Source organism: Serinus canaria, chromosome Z (assembly GCF_022539315.1).
Source record: "Serinus canaria isolate serCan28SL12 chromosome Z, serCan2020, whole genome shotgun sequence".
NCBI classification, from domain to species: domain Eukaryota; kingdom Metazoa; phylum Chordata; class Aves; order Passeriformes; family Fringillidae; genus Serinus; species Serinus canaria.
The window spans coordinates 63,071,249-63,097,670 of NC_066343.1; the positions used below are offsets into that span (position 1 = coordinate 63,071,249).

General features: G+C 41.0%; 1 protein-coding gene across 3 annotated transcripts; it reads left to right on the plus strand.

The window, feature by feature from the left end:
- Nucleotides 1-451: 451 nt before the first annotated feature.
- DAB2 (DAB adaptor protein 2) lies at nt 452-25,755 on the plus strand. Of its 3 annotated transcripts, none has more exons than XM_030237326.2 (14): nt 452-675; nt 12,572-12,691; nt 13,871-14,010; nt 14,631-14,729; nt 15,041-15,172; nt 17,171-17,254; nt 17,785-17,832; nt 18,023-18,085; nt 18,875-19,504; nt 20,364-20,511; nt 21,104-21,631; nt 22,075-22,166; nt 23,034-23,101; nt 23,839-25,755. In XM_030237326.2, exons 2-13 carry the CDS (start codon nt 12,598-12,600, stop codon nt 23,094-23,096), a joined length of 2,121 nt encoding a protein of 706 aa, XP_030093186.2. In that variant the 5' UTR covers nt 452-675; nt 12,572-12,597; the 3' UTR covers nt 23,097-23,101; nt 23,839-25,755. The 3 variants fall into 3 exon arrangements, with proteins under 3 accessions (XP_030093186.2, XP_030093185.2, XP_030093187.2); XM_030237325.2 differs by having other exon boundaries at nt 453-675; nt 12,565-12,691; XM_030237327.2 differs by having other exon boundaries at nt 453-675; nt 12,565-12,691; nt 23,037-23,101.
- Nucleotides 25,756-26,422: the final 667 nt, after the last annotated feature.

Consider the following 26,422-nt stretch of genomic DNA (forward strand, 5'->3'; position numbering starts at 1 on the left):
TGAACAGAAAATTTAAAAAACAAAATTAAGCTAGGTTAACAGCCTTGAAAAGAAAAAAAAAAAAACTCATTCTGTTACAAGGACAAAAATATCATTTTTTTATCAGAGGTTCTTTCATACAAGTTGGAAAACAGCTGTACTGCTCTGAGGGGAAAAAACACCCTGATGGATGTTTGAATAAAGATGAGTGGGAAGTACAAAGGTCAGGTCTCGATGTGACCCAGAAACTGAAACGCACTGACCCAATATTTTGGTTGGGCCGGTCACAGATTAGGGGAGATGGAGGGTAGAGAAGGCGGGACAATCTGTGGGTGCCACTCGAGCCCGTGCCCCCGCAGGGTCCCCCGTGGGGCTCCATGCCCCCGTGAGAGGCCGGCCGGGCCCCAGCTCCCTCCACCCCCGCAGCGGCGGCCGGAGAGGCGGCTCGCAAGGGGTTAAACTTGTGAGCACCGACACGTTGAGGGGGAGTAGCCAAGACTAAGCAGCAAAAACATCACAGCGCATTCCTGGGTAGTCGTCAGCTGCCAGCATCTGATTAAAACCATATCGCTCGCTGTGAGTGGCTAACTAATCTGAAGGCGAGAGTGCAACCGAATATTTAACCGGGGCCCCGGTCCTAGCCAGGCTACCGGCTGCGGTCATCGGATCATGCACGGAGCGGCACGGATCTAGCCTGTAAGGGGCTTTGAGCGCTGGGCTCGGCTCTCGCACAGCCGGGAAGGGGGTGAAGGAGCTGTCACCGGGGAAGGGAGATTTTTTTTTTTTTTTTTTGCGACGACGTGACATTCGGTGCCTGTGGCGGGGCGCGGGGTACCCCTGCGGGGTGGGCGCTGGCACGGGCGGGGCGCTGGCGGGTGGGTGGCGGTGTGCGCCCGGCCGGGGCTCGGCTCCGCGCCGCTCCCGCAGCCGCGGTGAGGAGCCGCGGGGGCCGCGCTGCGCCGGGAGGCGGCGGCGCCGGGGGGGCCCGTCCCGCCGGGCTCTCGGCACTGCCCGAGCCGGGCTGCGGGCAGCGTGTCCCGGCTGGGGTGGGGGAGAAGCCGCCCGCATCCTGCTCCCGGCTCCGGCGGGGCGGGCGGCCGGGGGAAACACGGGAGTGAAGCAATATAAACGCGCGGTTTTGGTTTTGTGTGTGGGGAGGATGGGGTTGAAACCATGAAATAGATTAACTGTGTAAACTCTAAATTTCCTGGGGTTTATAGCCAATTAGTTATAATATGAAAGGATCTCTCTAATAGCAGAGATAATGAGAGCACATGTTAGGATGCTGTGAAGCAGGAGTAGGGTTCTGGGTTTGGATGGAGTGCCCTTGCTGTTTTTGATGGAACACTCCTCTGCCTGCCGGTGAATTTCTGCATGCTACTTCACTCTGGAGTAAACTGGGAGAGCTGTAGTTGTTGACATTTTTCTGGAATTAGTCTTCTACTGTGACAGAGAAACTGGCTTCTCAGGTGATGATGTATCAAGTCTAATGTCCATTATATGGTGTCACTTGATGGTGCCAGTGCAGTAAGCAATAAGACAAATGCAGGTGTGGCCAACATCTGCCAAGATCTCCTCAGGTGGACTTCTCAGTAAAGAGGTTTTACCCCTCAAAAATGTTGAGACTGGTTACTCAAATGCTTTCTTCAAATTCAGTGGTAAGGCTAATAATTTAATTATTTTGATAGTTGGGAATTTTTAAATCGTCTCCTAATTAAGCTAGCTTGCCTTAAAAGGGAACATTTGTTTCTTCAGAAATCTTTTGTAACTTTCATAAACAAGGCTGCCCAAAAGTAAACAAATCTGAGAGCATGAAGGCACACTGTATGCTAAAGAATGGCCATGGGTATGCTCTAGGAAGGTAACACTCTGTAAATACACAAAATTAAAGATGCAGATTCAATTAGAGAAAATTAATTATGAAGGTGGATCTTCTAGTTTACTGTGAAGATTTGACAAGCAATGTTAAACTGAAAGGATGACATTGTGTCTGATAGTGACCTCCTAGGCAATTATAATGCTTTGTGTCAGCTTCCATTAGGACCTTCCTGGAGGTGAGTGAGGCTGGATACATCAATTGTAATCCAAAAATAATCTTTCCAACTGAGCACTCTCCAAGTGCTAATCTCTAATCTTTCCAGTTGAGCACTCTGTGTGGGGTCACCCACCACATCTGTTCAAAGAATCACTGCAGTTGCATCCAGCTTAATGCTTCTTGAGGCACAATCAGCTTTTCAAAATTCCCTGGATGGTGTGAGGATGTGGTCACCTCTGAAGTACAAATTTTTATTAGTACTAGATTTGTTTTGGAAGAAGGACAACCAAATGGTAGCAAAAGTGAGGACGATGAGAGTGCTAAATCAATGTCAGGTGAGTCATCAGAACAGAGACTTAACTAGAAAACACCATGATTTGGTGCATAGGAAAGCTCAGTATAAAATGGAGTGAATTTTTGTGAAGATAAAGGTGATTGTCTAATCTGCTATATGCCTCCTACAATGCTGCTAAGTATCTCTATACAATCTATTTTATCACTGAGAAGAGATTACTTGTTTCACTACCTGCAGACTTGCAGACCAGTAGCTGCTATAGATGTACCTGTTATTGCTCAAAACCTCTATTTCTCAAGCAGATATGGAAAGAAACACTCCAAGCAGGTGATTATAATGTACAGAAAGGGTAGATTTTTGTCTCTGTGGGAAAGCAAATAAATGTACTTAATGTCAAAGAAGGGTGAATCCAATGTGGATGCTCAGAAATCAATTTAGAAAAGCGACAGCTTGAGATATGATGTAAAAGAGCACCAATATACTACAGTTGTTGGGTATTGTTGCCAAACCTGCTGATTTTTCTCTCTTATCGATGCTCTCCTTTCCTAGTAAACCTCACACGTATAGGAAATTTGTGTGACCAGCTGGGTTAACCCTGGGAATGCTTGTGCAATTTATTCTGCAAGGATAGCAATATGTGACCATTACAGAAGCATGAATTTGCCTGTACAAAGCAATAAATTCCACATCTAGAGAAAGCCAGCTTGATTGGAAACAGGGCTGGTGCAAATTCTGCTTGCTGGCTAGATTCTCTCAAATGAAGTGTTGAAGCAGTGTGAAGGTAACTTGTAACCTGCAAGGATTTTGGTGAAAAACTTCAGATCTTGCATGCAGACAAAAGGATTGTTTAGAATGAAGATGATAGCACTGGGATCAGGGACTGCTGAGAGGTCTTAATGAGCTTCTGCTGTGAAACACAAACTGGGATAAGCCACTACTCACTGCCTCAGCATGGGCTCCACAGAAGAACGACTTGAGGTTGTGTTAAAGAGATCAAATCAAAGAAGCTATCTGAGGATTGTAACTCAGAAGAAAAACTAGCATTAGAAACCTGATTTTGAGGCTGTGCTTGGGTTCAAGGGTCTCAGGGTTGTAAAGAAGCTGGATGAAGCACAGTGTCAGGCCTAGTAAATAAACAAGAGGTACCAGTTTCAACAGGATTATCTTGTTTATACAAGCTGGGCAGTTGAGTGCTGAACAAAGCATCTTCTCCCTCCCAGGTCTTCTCAGTCCTGGCTGATGGAGACATAGACCATTCTAGTCTCTCCTCATCTGAAAGACTATGCCTTACATATGCTCTGGAGTGCTTGAGGGTGGAATGTCTCAGCTGAAATGCCCTGTAGATCTTTGCCCCTAATTACCTATGTGATTTTAAAATTAATTTTAAAAGTTTTGAATATAGCTTCATAGCTGGTGCATGTCCCCTTAAATCTAAAAGCTCAGATATTACAGGGCCATTTAAGGACAACTTATTGGCCTTGGAGCTGAATTTCCTGCTGTTCTGTCAGTTCATGTTGCATCCTTAAGCAATAAGACGAGGATTATCTCTTCAGCAGAAAAAGTAGGTCTAAGAGACAGGGTAGTGGACCTTCACATTGACAGTCAGGAGGCTTCATGATAATGTCAGCTAGGAAGTTGTGCCTCTAGCAAAATCTATTCAAATCTTGATGCTGATGTGCCACACATCTAACAATTTTAGCCCCATGGCTAAAATGCTATGGATTACACTTTCCTCTTAGGAGGGGGCAGAAGAAGTTGGGATGCCATTTTAATATTACAACCTGTTCTTCTACCTTACAGATCTCTTCTGTGCCCTGTGAGAACGTGGTCATTTGTGCTTTGAGGCAAGGGATAAAGGTCACTGATGAGTAAGGACTAGTTTTTTAGTAGCTCAAATCACAGATTTGTCTGCAAACAAGGGCTGCCCTGGTTGATGGAAGGTAAACTCTAGATCTGGCACTTCTCCTTGTACGCTTCTGAGACATAGGGGCATCCCTATAATATGCTGTCAAGACTATCACAGAGATGGAAAATTAGAGAGACCCTCATCAAGATTGCTTTATAGTCTGGATTTATGAATTGTAGTCTAAACTTCCTTTAATATGTGTAATTGTAATTACTGGTAGGGAAACTTACTGTGGAACAGTCATCTATGAAACTCTATCAGCTGTTTAGTAGGATACCTATTGAAGGTAGGAAGAGCTGTAGTGGAACTCTAAAATTCCTGGTTAATCCTTTTTTACCTCTGGTACAGATCTTTCTGTATCACCTTTTTAGATTTGAGTCTTGTGTAGTTATTCATTGCCTTTCTTGCTGCCTGTACAAGGGAGAGCTGGGGGCCTTGGTAATAACTAATCCTGGAGGCAAGTGTAACACTTTTATTAAGCAATATGCTTCATAATACTTAACAAGACTGGAACTGCTGTAGAAGAGCCTACAACAAGTAGGCTCTGCAAGCAGAATTTTCATCAGTCTTCTCAGAATACATAATGAACATAATTTGCATCTCTTACAAGAGGCAGTATGGAGTGACTCCTGTGGCAGTAACTGCTACAACAATTTGTGTATTGAGAGGCACAGTATCTGGGGGGTAGGTGGAGTGCTCTTCAGTTGCTGCTGAGAGGAATGTTTAATGATAGGCTTTTGGCTGCTCATGGGATAACTGGGCTGGGTAAGCACACTGCCGTACTCAACAATGTGGCCAGGATTACATGGGTTTAGGCTGTGTGAATGCAAGAATACTACAGGAAAATCCTATTTATCATACAGATGAACTTGTGAACCACTAGAGAACACACTTAAGAGCAAGCTGTGCAAAACATATGCAATTTCTCTCAGTACAGCTTGCATATACCCAAACGGCAAAGAAGGATAACTGTGCCAGCAGCAGACAGTTAACTGTATGCAGCTGACATAACCTATGATAACAGCTTCAATATGTGTCAAGTTCCTGCTCTGAGAAGGAGGAGTGAAAAGCATGATTGTTGGCAAGAGTCCTTCACTATACTAGCAAGGAAGAAGATCAGAAACAGGCCTTCTAGGCAGGAGGGCTTTAGGAGTTCAGTTGGAAATGAAGTGTTTGATTTGCTGTTCAGTTCAAACCCAGTGGCATCTGAGTAAACACTGGCTGCCTTGAATGACTGCTTTGCTTCCATGTCGTTTGGCATAGCCAGTGAATCTCGACAAGGAATATTGGTAGAAGGTTGAGCTGTAGGCACTGCAGCCATATTGCTTGAGATTCCTCATCCCATGGGCAGGCTTTGCTTTCTTTAGCAATAACTACAGCAGCTAGCTGAGCTCTGGCTCAGGTGCTCCTAATTTGTGAGGTTTCAGAACTGGAAACTAGAGAGAGGTATAGAGGAGTGCTCCCTTGGCAGGTTGCAAAATATGCTGTCTTTCTTGAGGGCTGAAAGGAAGAAAATTGTTGTGGATAATTTAAATATTTAATCTAATTAGTCTCTGTTTCCAAAGTAATAGCTCTCTATCAAAAAAGGTATTCCAGTATGCCCTTTCAGTTTTTTTCTAGAAGAGTTTGGAATTCAGATGTTGGTATTTCTAGTACTAAAAGTGAAGGATTTCTTAATTCAATAAATTAATGTTTAGGTCACCATGCATAGTTCATCTCATAGCTGATGAACTATGAGATTGGAAAGGCTGCTATCAAGCCTTGTTGCAGCATGCTCTCTTATTCCTGGAACAACTCATAATTTAAGGTGGACTAGCTGGATATCTGGCCCCTACCTTTGGATACTGAAATTTCTGGCTGAAAAATAGTTCTATCAAACACTATGACAGTGCTAGTTTCCTTCATATCGTGATTAAGTCTTCAGGGAACCAGATAGCATGAGCTCATTAAATGCTTTTCACTCATGAATTGGTATTGTTCCATGTGTTCATCAGGTACAGCTAATTTAAACTAGTCATTACTTCTCTTGAGCCCTCTGCTTTAATCTTCCTGCAAAAGATATATTTATTTCCATGACAACTGAAAGAAAAATCCAAAATAGAACCAAATGCTGTAGCTGGGTTGACAAGTAACTAATTATCTGTTCAGAAATCATGTGCTTGAAAGCATAGTAGAATGATAAAAAAGTACCAATCCGATTGCACCACTTGAACACTGTGACCTGTTCAGTTTCAGCTGCTAACTTAGTGATATTCTCTTGGCCGTGATTCAAGTGTGTATGAAACACTTTCAGGAACTTGAATTTCTATGTTCTTGCTGAAAACCAAGAGGTCCACAGGAGACTGATGTGATGAGAACAGACTGTTCTGTTCAACTGATGAAATAGCAGCTGGCAAGTTGGCTGAACGGTGAGCTCTCTGTGTGGTTTCACAGGCGTGATCCTGCACCAGCCATGGTACATGCCAACATCTGTAGCTGACATGGCTAATTAGTGCACTAAGATCTTTATCTGCTTTGTAGCTGGTACTAGGGAAGGGAGCAGCACGAGGGAACTTTTCCCTGAGGTGTCTAATGCTGCACTTCTATCCTACTAAGCAGATGAAGGTCACCCCTCCCTGTTTCTCATTACTGGTTGTATATGATGAACACAGCTGGACTATACTCCACACCCTGCAATATGTTAAGTGATGTTGAAGTTTATTCCAAACTGGAGTTGGTGTTGACAGAGGAAGCCCTTGGCATAAGTCTGCCTTTAATACCTCACCAAAGTACCAATCCACCTCTTGGGTAAGAAGCCAAAACATCAAACAGGGCTTGAAAAGAAAGTTGCACATTGGAAGTTCCCTAAAGTAAAATCCTGTTATTCTAGAAATACTTGGTCCAACAGGTAAGGGCTTGGTTTAACTAAGTCACAATATCAAGCAAATGATCTCTTGAACACAAATCACATTTCTGCCAATCTACAGCCTAAGCAGGACAGTTCCATAGGATTTTTGAACTGAATGATGTGTGCATTATTAATCTAAGCCTTACTGATTTGAGGGAATGGCAATTAGCTGCACTTGCCAGGCAGTGTAGTTTAATATAATTTTCATCTTTTACAAGACAAACCATGGGACCTTTGGTTATACTCTGCAGTGTAAAAGTATGTATTTAGTCATCTTTCTGACAAGTAATACTGCTCTTGCATTCCAGACATGGCTAAAACTGCAGGGGAATAGTTCCCAAGCTGTCTATGAACTTTCCTCTACTACTTGTCTTCAAGCAGGTATTAGTCATGTGTGTGAGCACATCAGATATAACCTGCCTGTGGGTAAGACTTCTCATGGACATTAGCTGCTGTATATGCCAGTTCGTAACAGAATAGTTTGATTGTTTTAATAGAGAAAACGGGCTAATGTTAATGCTTGCATCAGAACAGGCATCTGGAATGTTCCATCTAAATCATTGTAATCTCTTGTGTCATGTTACAGAAAGTCTATTCTACTTGAACTCTTTAGACACTGTCAGATACCAGAGCAGTAGGTGTTCTAGCAATGAAAGAAAACATTTGAGATTATATTTTATTTGACTCCTCAGCATGAGTCATCCTGTTTAAAAAGCAAAAGTCTGATTAGTACATTTATGGTTTTGATTTATTAATGCATGCCTAGGGCTTCTCAAGGCTACTACCATTGAAGCAGGAGCTAAGCAGAAAATGTGACAATCATATGGGGAGTTGTTACATGTAAATGTCAGTCAGCCCTACAGGGGCTCACCCAAATGCACTGCTATACTCTGATGTGAGCAGAAGGCTGCCAGTCAAGATGACTTACTGATAACAGACTATCTGGCTTTACTACTTTGACTCTTGCTAGTCACCGTGTGAATTGCTCTTTAGCCTTTAGTCTATTTTCTTAGCTTGAAAACTAAAATCTTGAATTCACTAGCACAGCCTTCTACCCAGAAGAGCCTGAGTAACCCTTGAAGAACTGTGGGGGAGGAAACCACCTGCCCCAGAAGCATGTTCAGCAGTTGAACTGTTGCTGTGCTTCCTGTTACTAGCTCATCCTAACTGTATTTCACTTGGCATTAAAAGCTTCTCTTGTCCTCTTCCAGCCTTACAGATTCTAATTCAAGGTTAATATTTACATGCAGTACTCTTTAAGCTGAATCATGTACTTGTAGAGACAAAGAAGGAGCACAGGCTGTGAAGAGGACAAAGTATTGGGCTGCTGAGCAGATCTTTAGCTTATCTACCTCTGACTTCTTGGATGTCCCTATCCTCTTCTCAGATAATATCCCATCAACCTTTAGACATTTATATTTGTCTGCTGACGGGCGAAAAGCCTGTCTGTTGGTGAGGAATTCTTTTCAGTCCTTAATTCTATGACAAATTACAGCCATAATGAAGATTGTCAATTCACTTGTGCACAGGACAAACACATAATCATTAAGGGCATCTACCGTGTCGCCAGCCCTTTCTCAAATAAAAGATATCTACAAAAATATCTCTAAAGGAAACTAAATGTTTGTCAAGAAAATTGTTCGGCATGTTCTTCCAAGTCTTGCTAAAAAACAGGTATTTCAGGGATGACTTGTCATTACTGACAGCCCTCTCTGCAGAGAGTTCAGAGAAGACACCAACAGTGCAGTAGACCAGAAGTTATGAGACTGACTTTCCTGAGGTAACTGTGAAGAAATGAAGTTCAAGTTTTGAATGGAGAGTAGTCTGACTTGAGACAGTTGATAGCAGATCGTTCATCAAGGACTGTGTGTTGAGGGTCTGACATGGTGTTTGTCTGAGGAGTCATCAGGATCCATCTGCTCTCCACAGGATAGTCCCTGAAGGAAAGGAGAAAGATACTGCTAGTGGTCTCTTTACAAGCCCTGTCTGGAGTAAATTTAAAAGTGGGTGAGAAAAATGTGTATGATATGTATGTGGTGATACAGGCAGAGCTTTGTGCACTTCTCAAGGTGGCAGCATCTGTAACTCTGTACTCTTTGGCTTTTTGAAACAGCACATTTAGCACAGCAGTGAAGATGGGCCATACAAGTGATTAGGGAGTAGTTAAAAGGTGTGCTGATACCAGTGGACTCATCTACATGGATGGGATTCAAACTGCTTTAAGCCAAGTGCTGACATAGTTGCTGGGGTAATGATCTTCTTTACTATGCCAGCATATCTGAAGGCTCAGCTGTCCTTTCACCCTTGCACACAAGCACATTCATCTCTAACCTTGCCACACTTGCTGGCTGACTCTTTTGAGATGACCTCAAACTTAAAGTGTAAGAAAACAATTTGTCTTGTTGCCCTCCACATGCAGCTGGAGTAAGGAAATTCTAAGGGACTGAGTACTGAGAAAGGAAGCCCCCAAGAAACAAATTGCAGATTTCAACTTTATTTAAGTTACTTGCATGTTAAGCACATCAGCATTTTCCACTAAGATAACACTTAAGTGTGATGAAGACCTTGCTGAGCTTTAGTTTGAGTCTAAAGCCCAGAAACTGTATTTACTTGTGGTTGAGGCTCTTTTATAGTGAGCAGAATAGATTAATGCTAGCTCAAGCTACATGTTTCCTACCACCCCAGAAAAAATTTAAGATAAAGATGGAGACAATTTAGTGCTAGACATGTGGCTTAACTCAGGTATCAAGAAGTAGTTATTTAAAATATGAACATGTATTAAGGTTGCCTTTGTCTATCATCGGTTCTTAGTTTCACTAAGTCAGTTGTTTCTGAGGGGATTTTCAAATACACTAAGTTCTCTGAAGGGATGATAAATGACCATCATGTACTGCAAAATCTCACCAGGAAACATGAGTTTTGGCAGATCTCAGATATGAGAGTAGGTCTGTAAATTAGCCAGAAGGCCCTCACTAACCTAAAATTGCATTGCTAACACTAACAATGAGCTTTCCCATAGTAAGTCAGGGTGTTTGCAAAGGTTCAGCCACACTTGTGTGTATCCCTGCCCATCTTCCTTCACTGAGGGTTTTTTGCTATCAAAAAAAAGTTTCTATGTTCTATAAAAATTTGTGATCTGATTTCCATACAATGGAGGCAGATGGCAGTGATGATCAGAGATGCCTTGAATGCAAAGATGGTTACTGCACATATAGACATAGACTAATTTACAGTTGTCAAAGTGAGGTCTTGCTTGTGCATATTTGCTCCTTCCTTCCTAAGTTATTTCTTTTTTATTGCCTCTTAATTTTACTTCAACGTGTGATGCAAGTTGTATAGCATCACAGCTGGGTGTAGCTCTGCTAATTAGAGGAAGAAGGATCACTGACAGGCAGGATTCAGTGCCTTGAGGTTCTTATTTCTTCTTTCCAAAATGGAGCTAAGCAGAAGTCCTAAAGCTATAACTCAGCTTCTTGAGAGCACATCTTATTTCTCTCTTCTGGGTGTTTTCCTTCTATTCTCTCAACAGTAATCTTCCATAGAGGAGTGGGTGTTTAACTAAGGATCCAACCTTTACTCTCCTTCCTTATTTCTGAAGGACTTGATAAACCTAGGGAGGGATTCCTTATGCTTATGTCTAAAAGTTATCTCTACCCAAAACTATACTATCAGGCAAACTAGCTCAGTTACTTTGAAAGAAGAATTCAGTTGACTTTATTTTATCTGATTAAAATGTGGATTTCAATAGGCACAATCTGTTTTAGCACTGCTGCAAGTATTCTGCAAAATCCCTGTGGGCTTAATAGTTGTCCCCTTGACCCTTTGTCAGAATGGACACACAAGCCACTCTTTCAGTGATAACATTTCTTAAATAACCATGGCTTGCTAAACAAACTCCTCCTCTAACATGTATTTCTACTCAGAACCACTTGAAACTTTCACAGCAACACCTTTGTTCCCTTGCATCAAATGTTCCCCAACTGTGGCCAGATAAGTTGCTTACAGAGGAGAGCAGGTATAGCTGACATTTCTTTCACATTTGAGCACCCTTATCTCTGTTGATTTACTTGACCAATGCTAAATGAAATTCACAAACCATCTGGTAAGAAGCTAGGTCTAATTTTGCTTAGATTAGCTGGTTCCATAAAGGCCTTCCTCCTGGTTAAATGGAAATGGAGGCTTTCAGGGTGAAATTCTCTCTTTAGGACCTAGGAATTTGTGTTATTCCTGAGATAAGAGTCAGTTAAGAATTCATAGCCATTCCTCAATTAGTGGCAAGCTGGGTGAGTCAGTCAGTTAGCAGTAAATTGGAGAAGGAAGGGAAGGCAGGAGTGAGAGCAAAACCCTGAAAGTACATTTCAAGTAATGGGTAAAGCATCAGCTGTTACTAAGGCAAATGAGGAATTGACTATTGAGACTTACAAACTTCTAATGCAACGGGTTATGCAGTGCTTCAGTACTTGTATCTACATATAAATTGTGTCTCAAATGCTAGATAAAAGGGATGGCTTGATCTGGACCAGCTTGCCTGGATGTAGGGTGAATTTAAAAGGACCCCAATTATTTAATCACCTAGACAATTTCTTGACTTAATTTATTATCCTAAAATTAAAGGGACTAACTGCAGCCATTGCAGTATCTGCATAACAGACAGGAGAGTGATAGAATGGTAGCAGATGTAGGTATCCAATTCTTTCTGGCTTGGTTTAGATCTTCATAACTCCATAAAACTGCTCTGAGTACCTCTGTTGGGTAAGAGTGAATGCTTCAGCTGTGTTGGAACAAAACATGGTGACTGTAAATTATTTTTTAATTTGTGTCTCAGAGGCAAAAGGGTCACATGGTGTAGAGGTAAGTCCTAAAAGTCCATAGTTTCTTGTCAGTTTGCAGGGTTTTTTAAAATCTAAAGTTTACATGATTACTGTTAAGACAAGCGTGTGGGGGGTTTGGCTTGAGGTGTTTTTACTGGAGCAGTCTGTCTGCAGTCTGAGGGAAATTATTTGGTTTTAACTCTTGGGTGGTATAACCTCTGACTTTTGCTGGTTATAAAAGCATGAACAATATCTACTGGTGTCTTCTGGGTGTTTTGATGTCATCCTCATAGTTGCTTGGAACAGATCCTAGCAAATGTTTCTTGCATTCTCTCCTATGCTTCTTTAGAGATGCTGCTGGCAGTGCTGAACAAGAATAGACCAAAATACCTGAGGTTCTTAAAACGTAAAAAAAGCTAAAGATTGACAGATTAAAACATGGTGCAAGTACAGCCCATTGATGAAGATCAGTGTGCCCTACTGGCCATGACTTCATGCTCTGTGTAGTCTGAGTCAGACTTGCCACTCCTTACACTTTCAGGCTTTGTCAGGCATCAGCGTGCAGTGGAACTGAGGTCGACTAACAGCTCTAATATTTCTTCTTCAAGGTAAAATATTATTTCTGTCTTCTAACTGTTACTGGTTTTTAAGCCTACAGTGAACATAACTGGCCACAGTCCCATCATGTCTACTGAAGCTGAAACTACTGCTACCAACAGCCAGCCTGAACAACAGGCTCCACCAAAGGCACAATCTTCAAAGAAGGAAAAAAAGAAAGGTAAGAAATGCTTACCACATGAACACCTCCTCTAGTCTGTGTCCTTAATCTTTTGCATTTGCCTATACTAATATCACCCTCCCACTATTGCTGGATAACTCTGAGTTTACCACCTGACCAGAATAGTGAGTAAATATGCCGGCATAATAAACTTAAACAGAAGTTAGGGGTTTAATTTTAAAACTTTTTTCTAGCCCTAAGTTCTAAAGCTATCTGTTCCACTGTTAAATAAGTAATTTACTGATACTGACAAGTGAGCAAGAGCCCAGACTTTAACCTGACTCCTCCCTCCCCTCCAGAAAGCAGATTACAAATACAAATTCTGAATACAAATTCGATTGAATACAAATTCTATTCCAGAGAAGCTAGAAAATTCATTCCATGAGAATTATTGTATATCAGATAATAGATTTTTTGACAGATAATGTAAATATAATTATCTCATAAAAATACATACCTAGGTACATACTTGAGCAATGTTGAGCTTGCAGAGAAGGAAAGCAAGCAGTTCCTAGTAGCAGGAACAGCAGAAATAACAAATTAGCTAAAATCCCAAATGCTTAGAACGAAAGAACCAGGACTCATTGTATGATGGTGCTGATATCAGGTTCTAATATGCAAACTGGGAGGCTCTTTTTGCACAGCAAGAAGAGATCTGCTTACATCAGAACATGGGGATAACACCTAAGGGTCTAACTGAACACCCTGTATGGCCATGGGAAGTACCATTTCTGCATGGTGTTTTTTCTTAGCCCTATATCTACTTGACTGTTGCTCATCCACATTTTAGCCTTTTATGTGGTGAACAATTGTTCTGAAGCCCCCAGACATTAAACACTGAGCTCCACTCTTTGAACTGAGGCCACATTCTGAAAGAGTACTGTGGCCTTAAAGGAGTACCTGTGTTGCAGTGCACACGGATTGTTAGTCAGCTTGTGCTCAAGAGACAGTTCTAACATGTACTTGGTGTATATTTACATGGTGTATAATTTTTTTAAAGATCACTAATCTCAACACAGCTGTTTCTATCATTTGAAAAAGGCAAACAAACAACAACAACAAAAAAAACCACAACACCAAAAAAACCCAAACAAAAACCAAATAAAAACCCCAACCCACCCAAATGTAAAAATAACCTCAAAAAAAAACAAACCCACCAAACCTTTTCTCTGTCTCCAGGGCCAGAAAAAACAGATGAATCTCTCTTGGCTAGATTCAAAGGTGATGGTGTAAAATACAAGGCTAAACTGATTGGCATAGATGATGTTCCTGAGGCAAGAGGAGACAAAATGAGTCAGGATTCAATGATGAAGCTGAAGGTAAGGGCTTGATCTGTCATGTAAGGAACAATCTCTGGTTAGCCTTCAAAAATCAGATCAGTCACTTTGGCAAAATTTCAAATACAGTGTATTGGTCACATAGTTACTAACGGCACCATCTAGATGGATGCCTGTACTGAAACCTCTGGCTCCAAGGACATTTCTCTGAAAGTCTGGGAACATTCTTTTGGGTCTGTAGGCATCCAATATGAATGATGGCAGTATGGATCTCATGACAAATTATGAGCTCGGGTTTTGGAGGGGAAGGGGAGACTGCCATGAAATTTAACACTGACCTCAAAGCACAAGCTGGCATCCTGTGTCAATGGTGACACAGAGATACAGACAAATTAAAAAATAAATTAATCCCTGCAGCAACAAAGACCATTGCTTCTGTAGTGCAGAACACTCACATAATCAGACTGGAAAAGCAGGTGAAGATGCTACTACTGCAGCAATTTTGTGGACAAAAATCTGTTTTAAAGCTCTAAAATATTTACTGGGGTAACCATCTAGATCTGTGGTATCACTTTACACCTCAGCATTCATGTGTTACAAAGAACAAGTTAAAGCTCAACCAACAGAAGTCTTATCAATACTTTGGCTTTCATTCTGTTTAGGGAATGGCAGCAGCAGCCCGTTCCCAGGGTCAACACAAACAGAAGATCTGGGTAAACATCTCCCTCTCTGGTATCAAGATAATAGATGAAAAAACTGGGGTAAGATGAAACTTATTTTCTTAATGTGATTCTCAAAGCTAGTGAGGCACCTAGAAGTTAGACCAATATGAATAGATTCTTAATTGGGTACTATACCTCATTTCCACATATAAAAACTGGCTAGTGAAATGTTTGTAATGATGAAGAGTCCTGTCAGAAAGACAGCTGCATCCTATTGTGATTAATCAAAGGCTGATGAATCTGAGGTTTGGACTGAAGATTTTCAACAGTCATTCTAACTACAGAGAATAGCAGCTATTATATTTTCAGAAATTCAAAGGATTACTTTTTGGGTTTTTTCCCCATTCCAGGTCATAGAGCATGAGCATCCAGTAAACAAAATCTCCTTTATTGCTCGGGATGTGACAGACAATCGTGCCTTTGGCTATATATGTGGAGGAGAAGGCCAGCACCAATTTTTTGCCATAAAAACAGCCCAACAGGTATGAATCAGACATTTTCTTTCACGTGCTATGGATAATGCTGTTGTGTAAACATTTAACATGTGATAAGGGTCTAATGTTTTGCTGGTAATCCTACAAAATTCCTTTGGGGAATACCAGCATGCATGGATAGATTTTGTTGAAAGAAAAACAATAGGAATTGACTGTGTCACCACTGGCTTCTGCCTTTTACTGTTTCTTTGTAGTCCAGAATAAAATCACTCAAGTCTTGGTTACTATGATTAACAATGCTTAACTTGTCTATGAAAGTCATTAGTGAGATGAACAGAGCCATTAGCACAGGCTTCCCACTGTGAAAGTACTAATTCTTAAGTAAAATAGCCAGAGCTTCATTCTGAATTAACAGAAATATAGAACTACGTTAGTCTACTTCACATGATGCTTTGGCTTGTGCGGCAGGGAAATCACTTGAATACAATTCCTACAATGATTCTGGGGCCTGTAAATCACAGTTCTGGTCCTCCTAGGACCTCCTAATGCTAACTTACTGGGAGGGATTCTGATCCTTCTGTGATAAGGTCCTCACATGCAGAAATCCTGTGTGCAAGGTTAGTCTCTCTGAGGGGAATCTCAATACTGGATTCTAGGAAAAACTACTTAAAAATACTAAGAATTAAGCAGCTTCATAAACGACCTGAATTTAGGGTTTTTTTATTTATCAGCTTGTCTTTATAATGATTTTATAATAATCACTATAATGACTTGATGAGCTCAAACTTCAAAGCTAGAAATTTTTTACTCATTCCTGCCTGCCCTCCTGGGGAACCTGTTGGCAGCTTTGGAGCCACAACAGGTTCTCCACTGAGGAGCTCCTTGTTGGAGCACGTTAGTACTCCAGTAACAGCTATAAGGCCTTTTTTTAAGTCTTTTTATAAGTTTGTCAGCATTCTTGACCAATAATTGTGCTGATTTCGGTGGAATTGTAGGTTAAGCACAAAAGCCTTTTGTATGTACTTTGGAGTCTATTCCTTCATTTCACCACGGGGTGCTGCTTGCCAGCCTCTAAGCCCAGCCAGGCCTCAGACAGCTCTTGACTTGCTGCTGTGTGTTTTTGTCATAAATTTGTAAGTAAGGAAGTAAGTAATTTGTTTGTGAGTAAGGACTTCTGAAGCTCTAACCTGCTGCAGCTGTACTCCTTGTTAAAGCTGATGATTCTTGCAATGCCTCTTCCCACAGCTGCATGTCTAGACCCCTTGATTAGGAGAGGATGGTGCTCAGGTGACAGCAGTGAGATCTGTACAAAGGATTCTCTGCTTCTGCCAGTGGTAGTGGCAGAAGATGGGGAGGTGTTCCGCTGTAGACACTGACAAGCTGCTGTATGCCTGACACAAGGGCTCCAAAGCAGTGTATCTGAACTCACCACCATCTCAACAACAACATTCTTGTGAATGGATGTGCAGGGCATGCTGTGCCTTTCTAATTCACATTAATTCACATTTAACTGTCATCATGTCACAGATCCCATTTAAAGCTGGTTTCTAAAGCTTTACACATTTGAGATGACGATAATCTTACTTTTGCTATTCGTACACTGTTTAAAATAAAAGTAGTATTTTATAGAGAAGCTTTCTCCATGTTCAGTGCTAGAGTTGGTAGCAATAGACAAATGCAAAATGTTCTTCCTCTCAAGAGACTACCAGAAGGCTTGGATATATTTTGCAGTGCTAGGACTTGCCATGCACTTAAGAAGTATTGCTATCAGCTTTTTAGCAAAAACATAGCAGGTCAGCACAAATTCATGTACAGCCACTTCTGTGGAGTTAGCAACAGTTCTACACTGGTTGTGTTCCGTTCCCCTTGGATTGTGCATAAGCAGAATTTTGTATGAAGACTAAACAGGTCTTAAAACTCTTGCTTTTCCTGTTCTCTCAGCCTAAGTCTTGCAGCATTTAGGGAAGTTTGGCTTGTTGCACAGATTGCAGCAGTAGAAGTCCAAGTATAAGTAGTACATGTCCTAAAGCCTACAATCTTTTCCAGGCCGAGCCTTTGGTTTCTGATCTTAAGGACCTCTTCCAACTAATTTATAATATGAAGAAGAAGGAAGAAGAAGAAAAGAAAAAGGTGAGTAAAAATATAGAAACTTCATGAATCTGCATAAAGCTTGTTTCAATTTGGCTGAATTTTGGGCTCTTGTAAGACTTAACACCAAGCTCTGCCTAAATCCAGAAACACTGGAAGCCATTGGTTGGCAGTTGTGCCAGCTGTCTGGCTGCCTAAGTCTGGTGAGCTCCTCCAAAGTGAGAGACTTTTGATATTCTACATAATGTTTAGGTATTAAAAATCTTCTTTTTTCTTTAGAGTGAAGAAGTAAGTAAGATTGAGGTAGGTCACTTCCACTCAGCCTCTGTTGATTAGGTATGCTGCTGCACCACATCTAACTTTTACTTTATGCTATTAGCATTTTGAAGGCAATGTCAGATGCCCAATTACATCAAAATGGAAGTGAAAAGGGTCTGTGGATCTAATACTGAGTAGTATTCTCTCTTGTGTTTCCCTTCCCTGTCACTTGCTTTTTAAAGCCCGCAAGTTCTTTGCTTAAGGCAAATTTTGAAATTCCAATTCTTTCTGACACTGTTTTCCATCTATTACAGAATGACGGTGAAGGACTGCCTGCTGATCAAGCTGACAAAATGAAACAGGTAGGTTAAATTTGAAAGCTTTTTGTTGATGGCATCAAAGAGTTCATAACTGACTGTCCCCATATTGTGTAGGAAATGCAGTGTTTCTAGTGTTTACTGCAGATTTTACAGTAAATCTGCATGATGCTTGATTCTTTTTCTTGTGAGAGCTCTAACAAATACCAATACTTTCAATATTTCTGGTTTCAAGGGAGTTGACCAGATGGACTTGTTTGGGGATATGTCAACACCCCCTGATATGAGCAGTCCCACAGTAAGTAGAGTTGAGCTTACTTGCCTTGGCTTTTTCTTTGAAAGCAGATTTAGTCCTAGTACTAAGTACTGGTTTTACTGAGACATCTGCCTAGCAATCATCACTACTGGAGTAGGGCCATAAAAGTTTCCACTTAACCACTAGATGTCATTCTAGTTCTTAATTCTACTAACATCGTTCCAGCAGCTCTAGCTCAAAACTTGGCCTAATTGCACAAAAGAGTGCATAAGCCTTATCATGGCTCAGTGACACCAAAAATCCATCATTCTAAATCTGGCACTGTAAGCCACCAGCAGCACAATGCAGTTGTGTCAACCCAGCCAGTGATCAAGTCTTACACCCTTCTCCTGCATGCTTGGAGGAGAATTAGCATGTTACCTTCCACTAGCTCTTCAGTGCTATTCTGAAGCTGAGACTGCAACTTGAAGTCATACTAAGGCAGTGTGATTTCACAGCTTGTCAGAACTAAGGACTAGAACTCATGCAGGGTCTTTGACTCAAGTCACAGCCTAGGTGTAATTAGTCACTCTACAGTCACTAAGTTGAAGAACAAGCATCTGATATTTAACTATGGGATCTGAAAACAGATGTTTCAGTATTGGGTTTCAGGGGCCAAATAGCTGTAATTTGGCTGTAGACAGCAGTGCTTTCCTGTGTGATTTTGAGTATTTACTGGTATAATGTTTTGAATACTAGGATCTCTTCTTTTGCAGCTATTTTCCTTGATCTTTTTCACTGTGCAGCGAAATCTATGTATAACTAACTTCATTTTTCTCTCTGAAAAAATAGGAAGCTAAAGAGATTCTGTTAGTGGATTTTAATTCTGAAATTGAGACCAAACAAACCTTTGCAAAAGAGGATCTCTTCTTGAATGGCATCACAGCCTCTCTTCCACAACCAAAGGCACAGACACCCTTCTTGCCTGAGAGTTCTTTCTCTACCAGTCTCAGCTTCTTTCCTACACCTAATCCAGACCCTTTCAGTGATGATCCTTTCACGCAGCCAGCCCAATCTGCACCACCTTCATTTGATTCTCTAAAACCTGATCAGAAGAAAAGTCCAACTACCTTGACATCAGGGGGTAATGGTGATCCAAATGGTGATATTGACTACTTTGATAAACAGTTTGACCAGATTTCTAATAGAACTGGCAAACGAGAAGCACTAACATGCCAGTGGCCACTTGAGAGTAAGTCACCCGCAGCAAGAATTCCCAATGTGATACCAGAGAGAGAAAGGAATGGCTTTCCTGAAGCCCCAGCAAACCTGTTTCTGGAAGGTGCTTCCAAAGGAACATCTCTGCAGAATGGAGTAAAACTGGATTCTGAAAGCAATATCCAACTCACGCCACATGAGCCTATAACAATTAGCCCGCCACCACAGAGTACCAAGCCAGGAAGAGGAAGGAGATCCATCAAGGTGAACAGTGTTCAAATAATTTATGGTGATATGCATGATTTTATTTGGAGAAGCTGGGTGAAGGAAGCTTTTCTTTCCTATTACTGCATAACTGGCTGCCTAGCTTCACAACATATCAGCTTCTGTCTGCTCTGCTCACACTAACCTCTCTGCAGCCAAAGTACCTTCTCAAATCTATGAATGAATGCTTCATAGTAGCTATGGTCACTAAATTCTATACTCTCTTCTTTAATGCTGCCATACTCCTGTAAAGGTCTGGTAAGTATGCTGCTATGCATATTAACACTTGATATCATGCCAGAATCTGTTATGATAGCAGTATAACCTTTCATGATAGCAGTATGCCCATCAACCTAGGGTCTCATAACAATAAGATACTAGTACTAGCTTACCAAAACTCACGTGGTTTCTCAGTATTTGCCTACTGAAGGAAATTTCAATGACTTGCCTCATTAGGCAGTGTGGCCCTGGATCAGCTTCATTTGTCTTGTACTCAAATTATGCAAAACTCCTGGCCTTGCCACAGCCACAGGGGTTTCTGCAGACTAAGCAGTGTAGTTTAAAGGGGTAGGGTGCAGAGGGAAGTTCACTTATAGCAAATAGTTCAGCTATTTTAAGTACTGCTCTTCTGCTGTTGACTTGTTACTACTACATATTTTATCTATTTAATGCCATGTATCTCCACAGGCATGAACAAGAGGGTGAAACTCTTTATGAAATTCCTATGCTCTAAATGATATATCAAAACTCCCTCCTCTGCTTTAGATGGAAAAAGTCTTATTTGAACACTGGACTAGGGAGCCCTGATTGTGCTAGCATGTGTTCTGCCATGGCATCTCACGTTTTTTTTTCTTTCCAGACTGCATCGGATGACTTGTTCAGCTCAGACTTCTTTGTGCCATCTACCGAGAGCCTGAGCTCAGGGGCGCAGGCAGGAGCTCTGCCGACTAACCCACTGGAGCTCTTCAAAATAACTTCTACCACAGCATCTCCACTGGCTAATCTAGGTTAGTTTACAAAAGTAAATGTTGTGTTCTACTCCAAGATACCTGCTAACACCAAAACATGGATTCTAGTTTTACTTTGTCGTGTGTAGTGCTACACCCTTTAACCCATGTGCTGTTTGCCCTAAACTATTAAGTTCTGCAAATGCTAAACTCTGCATCCTCAACCGAATCAGGATTAAGGCAGTTAACTCTTTTGACTTTGACAGCAGATTCCTGCTTCAGGTACACAAGGCTCCAGTGAGCCAAGCACAACTTGTGAGGTCAGGGTAACATTGTTGCACAGTGTCTTAATAATCATTAAACAGAAGAAACTATATGGCAAATCCACCTGTCACTTCTGGGCTAGAACTATATTCATCCTTCCCTTACAACAGCCTCAATTTTGTCCTTGCAGCACTGAAGTGCAGCCAAGTGAAAAATTAAACCCTTTCTGCCACCCCTTTTCCCCAAATGATTTTATTTGTTAGTGCAAATCAAGTGATTTTTGCAAACAGTAAATGAAAATCTTTTGCTGGTGCCGTTTATGGAATTGATACACTCCTGCTGTGGTCCTCAGATATCTGAAGTGCTGTGTAACACAATCTCCCCCCAGGTGGCTTGCCAGTAACTTCATCACCATGGACCCCACAGACACCTTCCTTCACTCAGACCACATCAGTCTTTCACGGGTCAATGATGCCTGCTCAGTCTCCAGGATTTGCTCAACCACTTGCCTTTGGTACTCAAGCAGTGCCAGGCTGGAACCAGTCTTCATCTTTTGGTCCCACACCCACTCAGCCTTCTGGTCTCTGGTCACAGCCAGCACAAGTTACACCGAGTTCTTGGGCACAGCCAACTAGTGCTGTGAATCCATTCCAGAGCAGCATGTTCACATCGTCAACACTCCCAGCTCAGACAGCCTCAGCACTGCCTTCCATGTCAACAACGGCGAGCCCACCTCAGCCCCCACCCAGAAATACACTGCAGAAGGAGCTGTCCAAGAAAGAGAGTGATGCATTCATTGCTCTGGATCCACTTGGAGATAAAGAAATGAAGGATGTCAAGGAAATGTTTAAAGACTTCCAGCTGACGAAGCCACCGGCAGTACCAGCAAGGAGAGGAGAACAGCAAAGCCTTTCAGGTGCTCCAGCAGTTACTGTAGTAGCAAAGCAGGCATTTCTAAAGATAGTACAGTTCATGATGAAATGGCAGCTAGCAAGCTGTCTCCAAAATCACTGGTTACATTTTGGAGTTAATGGTTACTGAAATAGCACTTTGAAGGGCAGGCTCAACTAGGAAATCAAAGACTTAGCAGCAGCATGGCTGAACACTGACACCTAGTGCCTAAATTATTTGACTAGAATGAGGTAAACCTAAGTCTGTACTACAATAGAATTTCCATCTGATTTAAGCTTTGTGAGGGACAAGCAGGAGTTAATATTGTGACTCAAAGTCACTCTAAGAAAATTCCAGTTAATTTTTTTCGTGTTTCTAATTAGATGAGCTGTGGTCTTGCTATAGAAGCAGACCTGAGTGGTTGCTTAATCTGTCAAGTAATTATAGCACTATGTCTCTCTTTTTTAGAGCCACCAAAGCCTGTTCCACGACAAAGTGCGTTGCCAGCTGAAGGCCTGTTTGAAAATCAAGATAAAACAGACCCTTTCAGTGCCTCATCTGTAAGTAGTAAAAAAACCCAACAAAACAAACAACTAAGAAACAAAACAAACTACAAACAAATGCCCTAACACCAAAAGGCCCAAATGATATCACTACCACAAAAAAAAGCCATCAAACCCCTTTTTTTCTCATTAATAACTGTGGTGCCCATGTTTGAGCACTAGTTTAGTTCTGGCTCTAGAGGCCATACAACAAAAAACTTTTGAATCTTTGAGGCCAATATGTGATCTAGAAGAGGGTATCTGTTTCAAGAAGGTTAACAAAGGTTAACAAAGAATTATTCCACTTGGCTTGGCACCACAACCAGTTTCCCATGGTGCAAAGTTCTGTAGGACTGGGAGACTCAACAAAAAAGTATCACAATGTACCTGCAGAAATGCTCCACTTTGGTTATATATAACCCTCTTTAGAGCAGACTGAGCCGTGTGGATTGTGAAGCTCTCTATCTCAACAAATAAGAGGTTCCATGTTCAGCACTCTGTAGGGGAGAAAGTGGCTTCACCAGATCACTCTATTTGGGACAGAGCACTTGAAGCCCTCAGTGAAAATTCTGGACCAATCCCAGAGTGCTGACTTATGACTTCTAGCATTTGACTAGAAAATATCCCATCATAACTCCACTGGTTGCAAAGGATTTTTCAGTAGCAAATGGTTTTCTGAAAAAAAGTCCTTGCCTTGGACCAGCATAAAAGCTAACATGGCTTAAAGCCCCCTTCTTTTGTTGAAGCAGTACAGTAAATGTGTGTTTAGCAGGAGCTATGAAGTATTCTTTTCAGGTGTTTGAACAGGAAATAGCTCATAGAACCTTGCAGTGTAAATCTGGTGAAAACTGGAAATCCACTAACAGCTTATCTCTCTTTCCTTAGAAGGAATCTCAGAATCCACCTTCTGGTCCTTTTGATGATCAATTTGGCAACCCATTTGCATAGATCAGGTAAGTCTTCCACTAATAGGCTAACCTACTTCATCCTCTGAAATTTATTGAGGAAGTGTTTCATAAAGGCATTTCTAAAAACTGCAGTAACTTCACAATAATGCTCCCTGAAATATGGTAAACAGTGCTTGGAGGAACTTCTGCTAGAGTACTTCTTTCAGACTTGTACAAGCTGCATTCTAAGCCTAGCCAGCTTCAATTTCTTAGAAATAAAGACTTTATTCTTCCACAGATTTAAATCCCAAGCCCCCAATAGATCTAGATTTCTTTCCTTGAGGAAAATTAATGACTATATACATACTGCAGAAATCAGATGAGCTGACTTTAATACTTTCATATATCAGTAGGGGAATGTTAACATAGAGTGCCCTTTATACAGCATACAGCTTTCTGGAATTTAATCGCCTCAACAATGGCAGTTTTGAACTCTGAGTAAATTAGAATAAAACTAGAATAAAGCTGCTAGACTCGTACTTTGATTTTTCATCAAAAGCTGTTACAAGCGCTTTTGTTTCTAGAAACTAATGTAATTTGACATTTGATACCATTGACTGAAGAGCATGATCTACTGATCCAGCAAATCTTTTGCCATACCTTTTAGTCTTCCCCTGAAATACTGTTTAGCTTCTGATAGAAGACAAGTGTTGGTATTTATTGCTTTAGTTTTGTTCTCAATGGCTCTGCTTAAGCAATAAACTCATAACCATCCTAACACTAATTCCATTCCATCATACTAGGTGTAACCAGAAAAGGACAAATGGAATAACTGGACCTCTTCTCAACATGATTTTTCTGTGTTTCACTTTGCTGTCTGCTATTCTTGCTGATGTTTCGTGATGTCTGCATTTTAAAATATATCCAGGTGGATTGAAGCATGGACCCTCAAAGAACATGCTGTGAAGACGATAATTCAGGGCAAAGCAAATGGGGATATTGACTCACGCTGAAAACCCAAATTCAAATTGGTGGATGTTACCTTTACTTTAGTTCTTTGCACTCCTCTACAGAGAGGTTGGCAGCACTGAGTTATGTGTCTTGTACCACTTCCCTTTACATAGCACTTACTGTCCCAAAATAGAGGAACTTAATGTACCTAGGGGAGAGATGTTGTCTTTGTATAAGGGTGTAGAATTAGTAGCTGAAACTCCACACCTTAAACAACTAGGTCAGTTGCCCACAATGACAGCAGCAGCCAGTTGTAAAGTGGATGCTATGGAATTCTAATTGGTGACTGGACAGGTGACTTGATCTCCTAACCATGAAAATGTAACTACGTGTAGAAGAAAATAATCTAATATTTGTCTATTTAACTAAAAGTAAAAGCATCATTCCACCAAAAATTTGTCATTAAGGGACTGCGGAGTCTCTAACAGCGCTGCTGAAGCCCTGAGTAGTAGAGGCCTACACTGTAAGCTGAAAACCTTCTTGCAGAACATTTAGGTAGCTGTGGACACTAACTGTTGTCTTGGTGCTAATATGGCAGTTTTCAGGGAAGGAAAACTACTAGGATTATTTTCCTGTTAAGGTGGCTTGGCAAAACAATAAAACAAGCAGGTTGGGTTCTTGCTTATATCTCTGTGAATCCCTGATGTGCTCAGTTTGATTTGTCATTTTGTGTACTGGGGTATGTTTCCAGCATGCTAGGAAACAAAAAACACCAAAAAGCCTTCACTCCATGCCCAGGCTCCTGGTGAACAGATGCATCACCTCTGTGCCATTAACGTGAGGTAAAAAAAAAAAATCTCTTGGAAAACTTGCCTTTTCTCAAGAGCCTCTTTACTAACAAGTTTTGGAACCAGTTACAGCTGCCTGTGACATCTACATTCTTGGCCAGTGGTGATGACTGATGTGTCAGAAGTTTTTCTGTTATTGTTAAGTATAAACTTGAAATGTTATTGTTCAATCAAATGCCTAAGCCATTGCTAAACTGGAGAGCTAAGAAAGTCAACTTGAATACCGCCTTAGTACCCAATTCAGCCAGTCATGCAATTAGTCTTGTATACAAACTTCTCTTGCACTTTCTGTAATGCAAAAATGTTTTTAAAAATTAAAAAAAATCATGAATTTAAGTATTTGTTTCAAACTGGAAATGTAGAAAGTTATTGATGTTACACTGTTATATAAAACTGTAGTACCTGTTACTTAATGGCATTAAAAAGAAGCAACTCTTCATACCAAATGAACGTCAGTGTGGCTGTTAATTCTGTCCTCTGTGACTCAGTCTTGTGGTCTAGTTGACATTAGAAGTTCAAAGCCTGCTGAGAATCATTCCTCACAGGTTCTGTAGCTGTCTAATGGCAAAGTGTCTTTCTGTAACTTCATCTGTTCAACAAATGCTGTGCCATATTAAAAAATAAAAATCTCAAACTGATTTAGTAAAAACTGTCACCAGAACTTTGTCCCTTTGGCTGCTCAGCCTGAGCTTGCTGCTGCTAAAGATGCTTTATTGCTTCTTTCTGCAGGACAAGGGGAGCTGAATACTTAAATTGCACTGCACTCAGATGTTTCAATAATTCAGCTTGTATATTCCAGCTTTGCAGGAGATCTAAACTGATGCTGGGAAATGTCAATTAAAACATCTTGTATTCAGAAGAAATTATATAACTCCTTTAACAGAGATAGATTTAAAAAGAATAAATCCATTAGTAAGCTGCTGGTTTAGACTTTTTATTTCTAATATTGTTTGATGGTTAAGGGGTTAAAAACAACTCATTGCAAGGGATTTGTTATCCAGCTGGAAATATAGGTCTTAAGGGGGTTTACAGAATCACAGTGGGGCTTTTGGGGGTGTTTTTTGGTTTGGTTTGGTTTTGGGGGGTTTTGGTTGGTTGATTGGCTTTTTCTGTTTTGTGGGTTTGTTTGTTTGTTGGTTTTGGGTTTTTTTGCTTTATTTTCCTGACTGCATGGCAACGTATAATTTAGTATTAAAAATAAAAGGACAATTGACTGCTTTAATGCCAAAATGAAGGAATATGTTTACCAGCATTTGAGTAAGGATTTAAATGACTGCTGTTCAGATTTTGAAACAGCCATCAGGATGCAGTGCATCCTGCTCACCAGGGCCTCCTACAAGCTGCCCAAAGAACCTTGCTGGTCTGCTAGCTAACTTTGAATAGTTGCTTACTCTGAGTCTGTCGTAAAGAACCATGAAATGTAATAATAGTTTTGATGAAACAATACAGTGCTACAAGTGTCTGTGTCTTGCATTCTTGCCTAACAAATGAGTTTATTGTAACTGGACTCATCAGAGTCCAGTTACAATAAAAAACCTGGACTGAGGCTGCAGAAGATGAAGATTCCCTTAAATGAAATAATCCAAAT

Excerpts from the sequence above, each read along its gene's own strand:
- DAB2 (XM_030237326.2), top strand. The coding sequence starts at position 12,598 with ATGTCTACTGAAGCTGAAACTACTGCTACCAACAGCCAGCCTGAACAA. Across the intron at positions 12,692-13,870 it reads AAAGAAGGAAAAAAAGAAAG|GGCCAGAAAAAACAGATGAA; the intron begins GTAAGAAATGCT and ends CTCTGTCTCCAG. Across the intron at positions 17,255-17,784 it reads AAGAAGAAGAAAAGAAAAAG|AATGACGGTGAAGGACTGCC; the intron begins GTGAGTAAAAAT and ends CATCTATTACAG.